Genomic DNA, 16,862 nt, shown 5'->3' on the forward strand with positions numbered 1-16,862 from the left:
TGAGGAGAATAGGGGTGTCCTCCAAGCGACACTGGAAAACATGACTATATAGCCTGGACTGTGGGAATACAATCATGAGCAGACAAAGGCCAGTCCTCCCGCCAACTCTGTGTGGATAAGAGGATTGGATGTGGGGGGAAAGCAATACAGCCAAACTCCAGGCAGCAGTGATTTGGGGGGAGGACAGGCATGCGAGTTGTAAGGCTATCTGGGAACCACCACTGGTGTTCAAACTTCTGAGTCCCTCCAGCAACAAGCAGATATCCTGCGCTCCCTCCTGCTGTGACAGAAATATACTGGCCTCAGCGCCTCAGCAGAACGTGGGCACTATTGATCTGCTCCCAGCGCAATATCTCCTCTTACATCCATAATTATTCTCCTTCAGAGGACTCCACCGTGTGCCCTAGCATCCCGACTGGCAGGCAGGCTGGCTGGCTTTCTATCCGCCTCCCTGTTAAAGATGCTCTATGGTCTCACATTTCACGTTGCACTGCCAAATACCCCCCTCTCTTAACCCCGGCATTTTCAAATATTTCATGGTTCAATCCCAGAGTTGAGGAAGGCGGTCTTCAGAGCGGCACAATTACAGTGGTTAGTCGGACTCCTCTGGTGGAGCCATGCTGGCTCCCAAAGTACCATGACTCGCAAACAGACGGGCCAGGAAAAACAGAGGAATGTTGGAGAGATCTTTCTTCCTATGTACTGATTCCTCTCTCGCCTGTGTGCACCCAGGGAAAGGCTGATGGTTTAGTTGCAATAGTTCCAGTATTGTAGTGTCTTGTAGTGCCACTTTATTTGTTCTAGTACAGTAATTCCAAACCTTTTTGGTTTGTGACCTGTTGAGACTGTAACTATTGGAAGATTAAATAATGCAAGCATTCTCTTTCAAAAGGAAAATTCAGTTACTAAGCAATGAAATGCACCTTTGCTCAATTTAGTACTATTTTGCTACTTCAGCCTCACCTGGGGATAACCAATAGAGTTGCAGATGTGAGCCAATGTTTGAGCACACTTAAGGCAGGGATTGCTGCATAACTGATATTAGTAAGTCATTTTGTCGACTCTATGACTTTTTACTATCTGTTTGACTACATTTTAGCAGTGAAAGCTAAAACTGCAATTGAGATGTTTGAAACATTTTCTAAACGGTGGTTTGAAGCCCTAATTGCTCCTCTTAGCAGCAATGCTTCTTATTTCATTGAGCCCCAGTTGCAGTAGTATTTTAGTAGTAGCTGTATAAGGATTTTTCATTTTATTTAGTGAAATTACATTGAAGGGCAATACAGGGGAAAAACTGAAGAAAGTGGGTTTTGATTCACTGTTAGGCAAAATGGATGAATGGAAATGAAGCAAACAGGTGTTAAGTGGGTCTATGAGGTATATGGGTGGGCTGTGACCTGATGTCTAACGGAAAATGTGGAGGCTACACCAGTTAGGAACCAATGATGTAATCAAAGCTACCACGTCAAGACAATTTTGGAAATTCAAAAAGATCAAAATTCGCTTCGCTTTGAAGCTGAGCAATGTTGACTCCTTCTTAATGGTTGTCATATGTCTATGAGTTAAAAGTTAGCAAAATATACAATTATGTAGCAGAAATTTCATTTTAGTTCTTATCTTCAGTTTTTCAGTTTTTTTTGCAGCTTGGGGGTGCTGGTCCAAGGGTTGGGAACTAGGGATCTAGTGTTTAGCAATAACACTATCAAAATAAAAGAAGGTAGCTTTTGCATTTATCAAATCATCTCAGCTCATGTGGGCTATGACTCATCATACAACTTACTGACTGTACGTCACACTGAAGGTCAATGCACTCTGGCGCTGAACGGAAAGGCATGTGACTCATCACAGAAATAGCACATTCAATTAAAACTCAGTTGTGAAAGACACAAAGGAGAGCAGCCGCTAATAGTTCCATGTCTTTTTACTGCAATGACACATTGTGATCATTCCCCCTCGCTAGCTTTCACGATGGTTCTGTGTTCATCCTCCCAGTTGGCCTGTGGGGGCCTTGTGAATAAACACATGGAGGTTAATGTCTCATGTTCTTCCCTGTTCTCTGCAGACAGCTCTGACATGAGGGAGAGAGAGAGAGAAGAGCTAAAAGGAAAGCTGTTTCGGTAATACGCTAATCTGGCTCTCACATCTCTTTGTTTAAGGCAGGGAGACGGGATATTTTCCCCAAGCTACTGTTGAGAAGTACATATTGAGTCCACTGTGGGTGAGCCGTCAAGGGGAAATTCTTTCTCCTATTCTTTATTTTTTCTCCCCCCTTTTTGAACACCCCTCATACCCTAAGGGCCCCTCAGTGAACCTGCCATCATCCACACACACCGACAGCAGAAAGCACGCACTTCCACGTCACAGAGGGGATAAACAGCCACGGGGCCCGCCACAGCGATAAGGATTCAGAGCAATCTATAAAAAAAAAAAAAAAAAAAAAAAAAAAAAGACAAATGACGAATCCAGAGAGATGTTAAGAAATGACGCCACATTGCCCATGTATCTCCTTCCGCCTGCCTTTTTCTTTTTTCCATACACACAAACACACACATATATATATACACACTTGTACACCCACTTCAGCCTGTCCTGGAAAAATCATTAGAGCCCCCACCGCCCCACACACACTGCATGCAGATGGAGAAAAATAGGGCTGAGAGCCAAAAACGCCTGAGGGGCTTTTCATGACAGTAACCTTCTGTAGAGCTGCTTGTATCCCTCCACCTAGATCAGGGAGAGGTGCTGAAGGACGGAAGGGAAAATAAGCGAGATAACCGTACAAAATATTAGGCGAGGAACATTCACATTAAAGTACAGAGGAGGAAGAAATCTGTGTCATTTTGTTCTCATGGCCTGGAGAGATGGCAGGCTAAATGCTCTTTTAAAACAGCTTGAACATTGAAATGATGATGGCTCCTTTTGCCTCAGCGAAACACATTAATACATAGCCGAACGCCATTTCCACTTTTGTTAAATGGCTCACCTATTGAGTATTCAATTACAATGGCTGTCTCTCGTTTTTAGAAGACGGGGCTGGGACCCATAAAAAATAAGCTCCCTGCGAGTGTAGAGCTGCTGAACGCATTGGACTGCGATGGGAGGCATGAAGCGCTCCTGTATGGGGGTGGTATATAATGTAAATAGCAAGGGAGCGAGGAGGTTGTTGGGTATTGACTGTGGGGCTAAAAAAACTAAGCTCCTCATCTGCGATACCGTTTTATTAAGGAAGCACATTTTTAAACCATTTGCAGAGAGAGAGAGAGAGAAAGGAGCCTGAGCTCATGAAATTATCTCAATTGAGAAAGCCATGAATCCTGGCCTGAAGAAAGAATCAGTCAGGGTGATTCATTCATTCTTGATTAATCGTTCCATTTGTCTATGATATGTAGAAAAATTCCACAATACAAATCGGCCAGTAATGGTCCAATCCTTTCTCCTGCACCCCCATTGTGCGGTTTATCTCTTATGCTCGAATAGCAAAAGCAAATTGTGGCTAATTTTATCGGCAAATCCACTGGCATGTGGTTATGCGGTAATGATTCCCTCATTCGGGCCTAATTAACTGTGGCCATTAAATGGAGGGAAATGTAATGCCCTGGGTTCCATGTCAGGTAGTCAAGAGGAGGACAGCACAGGAGGACTCAATTAGGCCTGTGCTGTTCCCAGGTTATCAAACGACATGTTTGCCAATTAAGTGAAGTGGCGTCTGATGTCTATGTGCCTCCGTCGGCACCATCTCAGAGAGCCCTAGCAACGCAGAGATGGCGTCACCAGCCACCCCCCCATCAGTGAAGGAACAGACACTACACTATGCCCCAAAAAGGCAGTAATTACAGGATGGATGGGAGACTGTTATATAAGTGCGAGGGCTGCCGATAGGCCAGGGAGGGCCTGCCGATGCCAGGTTTCAAACAAGTACTAGCAGGATCGAGTTACAGCAGAATTACTGAGGGTAGGCCTTGGTCGGAAACACAGACACATTTCGACATCAGAAGCAGGCAAAAAAACAAGAGAAGAAAGAGAGGCTATTGACATTTTTTGGAGTCGTTGGGTTTGCACGTCTGTTTTGGAGTTTTCAAACGATCAAAAAGGAAAAAAAGGGAACTGTCATGATGTGACTGAAATAAAAAATCCCAGTCAGGACAAAATGATGCAGCACTCCATTCTGAAAAAACTTCAATATTGCCTGAAATTATTATTAGTCACTTTAAGAACACAAGTTCTTACAGCTGCTTTAAAGCATATTCCCCAAAGAGTGCATAATTTTGTATCGTGACTCAGTTAAGTGTGGGAGAGGGAGGCAGAGCGAGGCAGACACATTAGCCTTCCCTTATGGCACATTCTGCAAGGCTACAGCAGTCAGTCTGCATGATCCTGACTGTCACTGACTTGTTATGAAAGCACTGTAGAGGGCTGAGGCTGATCCATCACTTTGGGGGTTGGAAGTTGGGGTGAGAGGACGGCCAGAGGGGTTGGGGGGGCTGGATGAGGGAGTGTGGGCGAGGCAGCCCCTGTTGCCTGTCACTCACCATGCACCACTGCATGACCGCCAACCTTGTCTGGCTTGAGCACAATGGGAGGTCTGGGGCTCCACTGTATATGAGCAGTCGTTTACCCACTCCCTCCCCTCCCAGCAGCCAACACAGAGGAAGGGCCAAAAGGAGTCAAAACACTCTGGACAGGCATTAGTCCTATATAGACCCTGGAAGACCTCACGGCTTGAGGCAGCTGAGCAGTGAGTGAATATCTGCTCTGTTTCCCCAACTGAATCTCTTGTTTTGGCTGCCGTAGCAGGCTCCGAATCCAGAGAGCAGGCCCCGACAGAGACTCCAAAAAGATAATCTCCTTCAGCAAACATGAATTGCAATTATCCGGAGTCATTAAAACTGTAATGACTGGAGGTGTGAGCAAACTTCTTAAGCAAACAGTTGCAGTAGAACCACCCTAGCCAAAAATACATAACGCTTGCAAAAATGTACACCGTGGTTTAGGAGACAGAATCGTTCCTCACGGCAATTAGGGAGTGAGCAAGAGATGCATATGTAAAAGGGAGGTCCTATGTTGGGACAGGAAAGAAAAGAGGAAAAAAGCCAGTCAGCAACAGCAATAAATCCTCAAACGCGGAGTGGTTTTTTTGGAGTGTGCCGATCTGTGGACTCCATCTCAAAACCAGAAGACTGGGCTCTGTTTAGTAGCTTTAGCAGTGGGGAGGCAAGTTCAGTCCAGTAATCTCTCCTTCCCCCACCCCCCAAAAAAAGGTAGAGTTTGTCAGGCGCGGTGGCTATAAGTCAAGCTCAGCTGGCCTGTTAGAGGATACTTTCCAGAAGCACCACGGTCTGTGACCACAGCTTGACCTCCAACCAGCCACTCACTTCCAGAGAAAAATCAATGGATCAACCTGCATGAAATGGTGACGTGATTGAGATGAACGATTGCTGTGCTAATTCCTATTCATTCTCTTTATGTGGCAGTGATAAGTGAGAAGTTAAATGTATACTGAGGAGAAATGAGAGCAATGAGTGGAAGGTAACAGACGGCATGGCATTTTCATTTAGATTTAAATAGGCCGGTGAGAGGGGACTGTGTTAAACTATCAAGTATTCACAGAGCAAATAATATACAGTCATCAAGACCCAATCCCTTTGAATTTGCCGTATTAATAAGGGAAAATATTAAGAAATATTTTCTGTTCCACTAGTTGCGGCATCTCACACAAACATAAAATTATGATTGGCTGATAGCAGCCTTGATTTTGAAGGGAATATTAAGCCCTGTTCTAGGATACATTCAGCTTAAGTAACAAACATACTTTTGACCATTTACCACTGAAAAATTGGCCATTTACGTTTATCAATAGTGGCACCTTGGTGGTCAGTTAATATCAAATTAATAGTTTTCGCTAGGCTCCTTCAAATGTGTAAAATGTGTTAGATCTGATTAAAAAAACTACACTAAAACATCTGCCATGCTTGTATCTCAGTGAGGCTGTACTTATCAGCAGCAGGGCTTTTTAGCTAAATGCTAATGTTAACATATTAACATATTAAGTAACATGTTCACTATCTAAGTTTAGCTTGTTAGCGTGACAACATTTACTAAAAAACACAAAGTACATCATCATTCATTTTGCAGGTATTTGAACACAAATTCAACCCAATTAAGGCACCAGATAAAATAAAAAGGAATCACAAATAAACTGTAACACATTTCATGGCAATCCATCCAATAATTGTGGGGACTTTTCAGCCAAAAACACAAATGTAATGCTCATGGTGGCACCAAGGGAAACAAGTCCGAAGTCATTAGGATTCATCATCTGAGGACCATGAATGTGTATCAAAACATTGAATGGTAATCCAGCCAATCAATGTTGAGATATCTAGACAATCCCTAGTAAATATAAAAATTCAATGAAACAGGTTTTTGAGCGGTCCTACTAAATGACTAAAAAGCAAGACACTACAAACAGGACTATAAATATAACTTCCTTTGGTGGGATAAATATAAGCATACACATAAAAACCCACAAAACACCAAATTAATACATTCATCAAAACACTGTGTTGGTGAACAGATTATCTTTTTTAAGGAGGCGTGAACACATGCCTCGTATCACTTACCGTCTCGTTGCCAAACAAGATGTCGACGTAAGGCATGACCTCCATCAAGGGCCCTTTAAAGAACTGGCTGATGAAAGGTGCTGAGAGGTTCATGCAGAAGATTTTGTTGTTAGCTGAAGCATGTTTCGCCACCTTCAGAATTGACTCCGGGGACACAGTCAGGAAAAAGCCCTGAAAACAGAATAACATTTACTCACATCATGTTTTTCAGCAGTTTGGATTGACCCCAATTTAGTGAATCAGACAAATGAATATGTACGGTGCCTCTGCACAGGCAGCATTATGTCTGTTTTGACAGCACATGTGGCAGAACATACTGAACTACAGGGCTCCTATGGACTGTAACACTTTAAACTGCTAATTTGTGGGTTCTGGATTCTGACATGGCAATTTTAGGGGGACAAGACTTGGTACTATTGAAATAACACAGGAGCCAAAAGAAGAAGAAGAAGAAGAAAAAAACAGCGGTCGTGCTGAAACATTTATCTGAAATGGTTTTCTTAGAACATACACAGAGCAACAAAGAAGAGGAAAAAGGGTAGGGGGAAAAATCCATCCAGGACAAAGCCTGTGGCTGGGCTCCAAGGCTAGTACTGGAGGAAGCAACATGCACGTATCCGATGATAGGGGGAACAAAAGTCTCGTCTGGACTCTCCTTACTTGGAAACAAGAGAGGCAGGTCCACTCATTGTGTGAATGAATACAAATCAGGTAAGAAAACACCTTTGTGTTTCAGGTGGAAACCTGAAGCGAGACTCTCCTGCAAGCCACACAAAACACTCCTCCTTTGATACTGATCTTCTTAACCTTGTTTTTCAGCAACAAGCTGCTCTGTAAAACCACTGTGTCACAATAGGGGCAAACTGAGGTGGGGGGGGGGGGGAGAGAGAGGAAAGGAAAGTTTCAGTACAGTGATACATTTAATCTGGATGAAAAGCTTCTATTGTGGGCTATGGTGCAGTTCTCATTAAAGCACTATGACATTTGCAGCAACGGTGGAGCGACCTCTATGAAAAAGAAAAGGGTATAATACCGATGAATAGAGGGTGACTGTGTAGTCAATCAACTTACAAGGCATTACAATACAGCCGTGCTAAGCAGGTGAATTCTTCATTACACATTCATGGTGTCATTCACTCCCTGGGCAGACATTCTTGGTCCTCTGTGGGTGCATGCGGCATGTCTTAAGTTTTTTGGGAAATGTCATTAAGTTAATGCTCAGGTCAGGGCCGGTGGTTGCTATGTCACGGTGCCATCTGTTGAAGACTAAAAAGGTGTTCTAAATGGATCTGGGAGCACAAAAGGAACTCACTCTGGGCTAATGGCCCATTACTGACCCTGACATTTTTCTTTTGCGGTGTGCCAACGTGTCAAGAGGAAGGGGAGATTGTTTTCTGACACAAATGGTCTTTTTTCTTTTGGTAGTTGAAAATAAACTGTCACGGTTACAGTTATGTTAACACTGATCAAAGGGCCGGGCGGCTCGATCAAATATCCTGGAGGGGCGGTGAACTTTAAAAGCCATGGCAAGGCTTCTCTAATCACACACTGGCTCTGTGTAATTTACTTCTAACCTCACCACTGCCGCCACTGCCATCACATGAAAATTGCATGGAAAGTCAATTGTAATACCAAAAGATACTCTTCCTAGATACTCTAACACTTAATTTCCAAGTCCATTATAATTTGACGTGACTCATTTACTGATCTGAGAAAGACACAGTTTCCAGGCCAAGGGATGACACGTTGCAGTGCGAATGGTTTCAGAATCCTAAAATAAACGAAAACGTGCAAAAACAGGCACCGCAAATTACATAATCATCTGTCAAACTCTACATCAGTGAAAATCTGGGTTTTTCCCAGGAAGTGGCTGCCAACCAGATCTTGACACGTCTTTAAAGTCTATGATATGTGTCTTAAATGTATAGATTCACAACATCCGTCTTTCTTCAGCAGATTTGATGCACAAACATTTAAAGCAATAGTGAAAAATAACTTAATATAAAGTAAACTTCTGTCGCCCCCGTGAGGAATGGTGAGTAATTACAACAACACTGTCAGCACATCTACATTAGGTAAGCGTTCGGTGATCGCACATGGAGTTTAAACATTTTGCTGTACGTCCAGGTTTTTTCTTAGCAGTAGAATCAACAACTAAAATATTTCTTTGGCGCTTCTTGGGGGTTTTCTGAGCTCCTGTGCCAATGTCAGGGGGTGACACCAGTTTGTAAACGTGGCCATACTGAGAAATACAGAGACCGTTTTGTAGAGCCAATAGGCTTAATCAATTTTGTGTCAACTCATTTGGCAATGGCTTGAATGTAACCGTCATTCGTTTATATGTAAAAGTTACGCACTATAGCTTTAAAATCCGACCTCCAAATAAAAACTCTTTTGTGTGCGTCGAAGTAATGCTGCAGGAATCTCGTTCATAAAAATCATTCGGGCCATTTTTTCCACCAGGCTAAATGTTGTGACTCCAGTGGCTTGTGGGAGGGAGAAAGGGAAAAAAAGCCTCAGTCTGAGCCATGTGAAATTCCAGTTCCCATCGGTAGTCTACTGCCGTCTACGAAACAGGAGAAGTTAAGTCTTTAGTGCTGCGGTGCGGATCATGTATCAAGAATACCAGATCCAGTTTCCCAGGTGTCAGAAAGCCCTGTGAAGTGGGGTTGACTATCGCCTTTCCAGGTCAAGATGATCAAAGCTCTGGGTAGACTTCGTACAATTTCCAGCCAGCCAAAACATTCAATAAAAGCATTCAGAAATTCTTTCTTTCCTGGCAGACAATAATGCAGAGCGATGTTTGGCCGTGTCAAGTGGTAATTTGAGGGAAGGAGTTGGAACGGCAGAGCACCCATTTTCAAGGAGAAGGAGGAATGACTTCCACTTTATTTGACAAAGAAAAATGTCTAAATGCTACTCTGGGATGAAATTAGTGGTAATCTAACCATAGCGGTCCCTAACTCTACAGCAGCAGCACACTATCACACTTTCCCTTGCATTGTATCAGTCTTTCCCCGGAGGGTGCTCACATCTGAAACGCATGGGTGTGATGGATGGCATAGTGTCACTGGGCTTAAAATAAAAGTGGACATCTGAAGGGTAAAAATGATCTATTTTGGGAAGGGCATTTTCATTTGCACCAGTAGCAGAGGTGGTCACGGAAAAAGGAAAGGCTTTTTTTTTCTCAGGTCTATTTTAATTCTGCAGGGATAAAGGGCGGGGGAGTGCTCAAAGCACTGTGTCATGAAGATTTTGTTTGACACTTCCTATTACTCGGGTATGATGGAGAGAATTCAAACCACTTTAGGGAAAAGAGTAATTATGGCCACGGCAATAGTACTCAAGTTTATTTATACAGCCAGAAATCACAAGTTTCTCTCAAAGGGGTTTACATTCTGAAGACCCTCTATCCTTGCATTTGCCCTCATTAATATATTTTATTAAAAATGGGTGAAATTACTGTTTTTAATGTAAGAGACGTCGATCCTAGTGAACCCCGCAGAGAATTATCACCCAACTCTTCAGTCCCTTTCAGCTCTATGTACATTTTTAGCTTTTTTCATCTCAGGGTTTTGGCTTTACAACACAAAACTTGACTTGTTTTGCTTCAGTGTGGCTGCTCTCATCAGAGCTCCTTCCAGACGGATGAGGCAGCTGTGAGAAAGCTCTGATAATCCCAATGTACACTACCTGCCTAGCACCAAACGGCTGACAGACACAGTGAAGCATTTAGCAACTAAAGAGCTAGATATTTCCCTCAGGACTGGAGGTGGACTTGAGGACACCAAATGGAAAACAAAAAGGAAAATTATCATTGGACTTCCATTTGCCAGTCGCCAAATAAATACAAATTTTGCTCCATGTTTGCGGAATGTGTAAGTAGCTGTAACCCCTTTAAAAAGTGAGAATATAACAGCGGTGTTTACATCTAAGTGACCCCAATAATTTAATGCATGTTTAAAGCTGTGATCAAAACAATATTATAACAGCTTCATTATCTACAGCCTCCTCACTCATTTAAATGAAAGCACTGCATTTGCAAAACGAGGGTGCTGTTGGCTGAACTTTCATAAAATAAATTACATAAAGTAATGCAAAGTCATCCAGCAACGCACTGCATTGGACCGTCAAATACATGCGAATGTACACATCACCGTTTACTTTTTTGACCGTCGAGAGTCAAGAAATTTGTTGTCCATGTTACATGTCGACCATTAGCAACACCAAAGCAGCCCCTTGCATTTCTTTAACGCTGGGCTATTTTCTGTCTGAAATTGTTTCTGAATATTTCATATGCTCCCCTTCACTTCAATTGAAGCCAGTGCGACTGACGATTTCAAGCGTGCATTCCCTGTTTTAGTGTGATATCTGGCCAGCTCGACCAGACTCATGGGCTGTAGTAGTTATTCTTTGTTCAACTCTTGGCCTCTGTTAGCCAATGAAAACCCTGTAGTTGAAAATAAAGGTCATTATTCTAGCTATGTGGTTTCACCATGTGCATGGTCATGCTACTAGCCGACAAACAACATTATTGCACTGATACACCGTTCATAGTTTGTAAACCTGTTGCTCAATTTATATTTCAATGTTGTTTCATTATTTCAAATGAGTTTCAATGGAGGGAGGGCTAATGTGACCATACCGTCAGATTTCAATTCAGGTAAGGAAAAGCTTCTTTCATAACCCTTATGGCGAGACATGGCAGGTAAAAACATTGTTTTTTCAAGCACCAGTCGATTTTGAGATTTTTGTCTATTTCAGGTCTACTTTCACACTTGTATGAATACAATTCTGAAGGGTATTACAGAAGGATTCATTCTAGGTTGTTACCTGATTTGGGGTTAGAAAAATTTTACAAAAAATACTATTCTTAAAAACATGCCGGAAATGCATTTTAAGATCTGTACATACTACATAGTAGGGCCCGACCGATATGGATTTTTGGGTGCCGATGCCGATTATTTTCTGAGAAAAATTACGATAATGATTAAATCGGACGATTTCTTTTTTTAATCCCATAAATATATATTGAAAAAAATTACTTTTTTGAAACCTTAAATATACATAAATACTTGTTACTGTCAATAGGTGTACAGGAACTTTTTATTTATTGAGATATGCATTATCTAAAAAAATAAAGTGTTACAAATATGTCTAAGGTGACATGACGCATTTTTAAACTCAGATATTAAGCATTTTATGTGACTGCACCCAACCCTCTGGAACACCCTCCCACCAAACATCAGCCTCTCAGACTAAATAAACTCATTCAAAAGTCAACTCAAAACTCACCTCTTTAAGAAAGCATAATTACACCGGACTCCACTCCAAACCTTATCTTTAATTTGTCTGTATATTGTTTACTTTTTCTATAAGTATGATTTTCTATATGTTTGATGTAAAGTGTCTTTGAATGACCTCCAATAAAGCACTATATAATAACCATAGTAATATCAACTACTATTAACAGTCAAGAGATGACCAATGACTCTGCTATTGGTGTCAGGGGGAACTGTCAAGTGTGAATAAATCTAATGTATTACAACACACCTGCTGCTGCTGTTAATATGCTATAAGGCTACCTCCGGGGCAGCAATGCATCTCACTCAACATGATTGCTGGAATAAAAAAATCGGCAAAAAATCGGCGGCCATTTTGCCGATTGCCGATTTTCGGAGATGTGCTATAATCGGCCGATTAAATCGGCCGGCCGACATATCGGTCGGGCCCTAGTACTTAGTATTTTTTGATTTACAATATGGAAACAGGCTGAATCTGAAAAATGTAAAGATAATAAATGTTTTGACGAAAGTAATCAACTGGCAACGTTTCCTGACGAGCAACAGAAAAAAGGAATCCTTCATGTAGTACAGACAGGTATAAAAAAGAGAGAGCTTGTAGCGGGCAGAGAAAAGTAACAGAGTGGAGAAAGTGGAGAAAAAGACAAACTGTATGCAAACCAGGAAGTACAAAGTAGCAACGCTAAAGTAACAGAAGGACTTCATGTATTCAATCAAATGTACACGGGATACAATTTTGCTAAATGACTTTGTTTCAAGTAGATCGAGGCAGATTTGTTCAAGTGATGAATTCCTTGTTGTCAGAGAAAGCCCTGTGAGTTGTAACCAGCAGTGTATCAAAGCTTTTTCAGAAGCCGCCCAGGCCATGCTATCCCTGTCATTACCATAGGCACCATCCCCCATCATGCTCTCTGGTACACAGGGTTCATTACACAGAATTAGATGTCACACAGATCAGAGCGCGCGTGAGGCCACACCACACACTGCTCTCTCCTCCTCACTTATCTCTGTGAAGCACCATCGCGAGGGTTGGATCGATAGCTGAGGTTTGGAGCTTCATTAGCTCGGTATGACTCCATCGCCATCAAGACACCACCTCTGGCACGCTACGCTAGTGTTGCGAGATATATTTTACCCCCCGCACCCCCTGATTCCTGAAGGTCCCGCTGTTTTACACACAAACAAACAAGACCTTCACACACACGATGAGAGGGTTGGAGAATCTGTGTCAGTCTATGGCTCGATAAACAGCAGAAAGAAGGAGGACAAACAAAAGCAGAAAAGTGATTAATGGTGTCGCAGGGAGCCTTGAGTGGAGGGAGAGAGAAAAAAAATATTATAAAAAAGGATGAAAAGAGCTCATTTGAGGCTTTTCATTTCAAAAGGGGAAATGAGTGGTGGGGAAAAAAGCTACAAAGCAACTAGGGATTTTCACAATGCTAATGATGTTTTGTTTGCGTCGAAACGGCCAGTTGGTTTCATTTACAAACAAGTTCAATTAAACCAACAGAGAAGATAAATGTGTAACAAAAACCTCTGCAAAATGTGATTCAGCATTCCCTGCACTTTTTAAGCACGTTTGATCTGACTGCAAAGGCAATTCAGCCGCGCCGATAGCATCTGCCTCTTCTTCTTCTCCTCTCTTCCCATTAAGAATCATGTTCTAGTGAAGCTTATCAGACATCCAGGAATCCATCCACTTCTTCTGAAGGCAGGCTGGAGGGATGCCAAACTGTACTGGAAACAGGGGGAGGGGGGGCCATGCTTTTATAAAAGGCCGCTTGGAGATGAGAGAAAAAGGGGGCTATCTTGTCATGTCAGCCCAGGATCTCTAAGGCAACGTAAATGTGCCATGCACGCCGGATTTAACAACTGGGCAGAGACCATCACTTACTAACTGCTGCAGTATTTATTTCAAAAACATTTTCTCTGGTTTAAATATTAGCCAATCGTCAAACTGGAGGATGTTTTCACCGGATGTTTTTCAGGTCTCTGGTGAAATATAGAGATACAACTAGAAGGTCGTGGCTATAACTTAACATATACTGTATACCTGGCCAAGGTCGGCTTAATGAGCGTGAATTAAGCAAGACATTAGAGCCAACCACAGAACACTTGAGGGGAGCGTGTGTCACACGCACCAGCATGCAATTTGTACGACCATCAGAGAGCGTAATTACATTAACCTCAGACGCCTCCGCTCAGTAAAGTAATGGATGGAAAAAAGAAAAATTTAAAAAAGGGGGCTTTTAACCCCGACTTGAGGTTAAGGGTTTGTTGGCTTCACAACACTGGAAGAATTAGCTTGATTTGAGTTTTATCTGGCTAAAAGTAATTCGAGATCAGCTCCGGGGTCTCTTCAAATGGCTGCCTTTTTGCTCTCTTGTTAAGCTCTACAGTTTCAAAAAATGTGTTGGCCGGGGGAAGAGGCCAGCCTGAGCGGGAGAGCGGGATGCCAAGGAATGTACTTAAGATCTAAAACAGACAAGATTTAAAGCCAAGAGCATTTAAATGCCAATACTAATCCACAAAAATAATTCACCGCACAGCACAAACTGACTCTCCCTTACAGATACCATATGTTACCTCTGTGAGGAGATTTGAAAAAAATAAAAACATGCCAGAGGAGATGCTTTCTTCTCCTAAAACTGTTATCTTGGTAATGAAAAAGAAAACCACACTTCTCTCTGTCTCTCTCCTCATGTTATTAAGCTAGTCTATATTTCTACTTACTCTCTGCGGTTCCTGCTGTTGTTCTAGTCTCCATCATTGGGAGATTAGCCCAGAACAAACTGTTTGGTTTGCAGGGAGTTAAAATTTGCTAATGCATACACTCTCAAGTGTCCTTGTCTGCCACACTGCACTTAATTAGCATTTTAGTGCGAGCAGTTCTCTCTCCTTCAGTACCTCTGAAGGGGAAACATCACTCCGAATCACAAAAACACACACACATACACACACACACACACACACACACACACACACACACACACACACACACACACACACACACACACACACACACACACACACACACACACACACACACACACACACACACACACACACACACACACACACACACACACACACACACACACACACACACACACACACACACACACACACACACACACACACACACACACACACACACACACACATGTATACACTTTTGGAGTCGAGTTGAGCTCCTGTAGTTTTTCTTACACGATTTGAGAACAGGAAGGGGAATGGGGAATGGAAAAGGGAGTTTGTGGGGGTCGATGGAAAAATGGGATAAAAGTCTGAAATGTGAAAACAGATGTTAGGGCTTCAGAGTTGTCTCTTCTGAACTGGCTTGAAAGGACGTATTAATATATGGGTCAGATGTATAAAGCAGAGGTTCCGTGTTGGAGTGTCGACACTGCAGAGGGGTTTCTAGTTTCAGTGACTCCAAAGGTTGTGCACAGACAGAAACCAAATCTCTGTGGACATTCCTGCTGCTGGGAAGTGAACATTTCCAAATGTGCCACTATGTGGATGTCAATGAATTAGCGCACTTAACTCGAAACGCTGGAAATGAGGAACCGAGGAGACAATCTTTCACTGTTCGCAGTCGCTCCGGTGAAAGCTAGCGCACCAGGTTGGAAAATTACAGGTAATTGCTGAAGCCATTGAATCCAGTTTGGTTTTGGTTGAAAGACTAAAATAACAAAGCTCTGATTGCTGGAAAGACAAGGGCAGGGATCTTGGAGGCCCTGTTGCTAAGAGTTAATTTGATACATATTTCTCCCCCTTTAAATGTCTGAGGTACTGGCAAGAGACGGCGAAAGAAAAAAAAAAGAGTGAGAGGGAGGGTGAGACCCCCGCTCTCCCTGCAAATACTATCCATCTGCCATATTACATTTAACCAGCATGAGAAGCTAAGGGAGCGCCCTTGCACAATATTGTGTGAAGGCTGTCAAACTCAATGCAGGAGCTCGGTGCCCACTGCTCGGAGCCGAGGACACGGGGACGTTTAAATTCAGTCTAATAATAACTTCTGACTGTGTGTGCTCAGCACCAGCTAAACAGAATGACACTTAGCTGAAAAGTAACGTTATAAAAGGTTTAAAAAAATGTTTTATTGAAACCATAGTATGATGGCCACCGGATGAAAACTTGTTGCTCAATCACATATAAGTATTTGAAATGAGTAGAGTAATATTGTCAAAGCAAACGTATAATTGTTTGCCAAAGATGCATGAAAACATAGTCTTTCTAAAGTGTCCTAGGTTGTTCCTAAGGTGAGATCTTTCAAAACAACTTGTGATTTTCACATTTTAAATTTAAAAGGGGTAGTCCAAGTACTGCAGTCAAAGTCGTGGGTGCGACAGATTTTAAGAAGAAAGGCAGAATCTAAGGAGGTCGTGATATCCTTATTTTTGGTTGCTTGTATAGGTCAAGCTCCAAAAATCCCAGATCCTACACTTTCCATAATGCTACATTGTGTCTGCATTAAACCTGAAAGTCTGGTTAATACCAATTACTTTCAAACTCAAAACGCATGCAAACACAGGCTTAATTTATAGTCCTAAAACCCAAGCTGAGAAAATAACCCCTGATGACATCATCAAGGGTTGTTTTTTCAGCCTTTGAAAAAGTTTCGACAGAGCCACAGAAGACATTGTACTGTAAACTGTTTTCACAGACTGAGTAGTATGCCTCACTACTGGTAATCAGACTTTATGATTAAAACCAAACACTCTTGAAAGAGATATTTTTATTCTAAATGAGGCGTTGCAGCTTCTATAGTACAAATATAATACAACTTATCAATCATATCAACGAATTAAAACTAATTCTATTCTAGTATTTCTATTTGTACCACCCGACTTTACAATTATAAAATCCCACTGAGCTTGCTCTGTGGTTAAAGTATCTTTAGACCCTTAGTAACACAACACGGTGCTAACAC

At 42.2% G+C, this 16,862-nt stretch overlaps 1 protein-coding gene across 2 annotated transcripts in view; it reads right to left on the reverse strand.

Annotated features, from left to right (window-relative positions):
* The window catches only part of LOC307267059 (adenosine kinase-like), a 97,494-nt gene that overhangs the window by 21,197 nt on the left and 59,435 nt on the right, over positions 1 to 16,862 (reverse strand). For both annotated transcript variants that reach the window (XM_080049259.1, XM_080049260.1), the window contains exon 7: positions 6,621 to 6,791. In XM_080049259.1, coding sequence (XP_079905385.1) covers positions 6,621 to 6,791 — 171 coding nt within the window. The remainder of the gene's footprint in view (positions 1 to 6,620; positions 6,792 to 16,862) is intronic.

The sequence above is a fragment of the Ammodytes marinus genome, assembly GCF_949987685.1.
Source record: "Ammodytes marinus genome assembly, chromosome: 20".
Taxonomy (NCBI): Eukaryota; Metazoa; Chordata; class Actinopteri; order Uranoscopiformes; family Ammodytidae; genus Ammodytes; species Ammodytes marinus.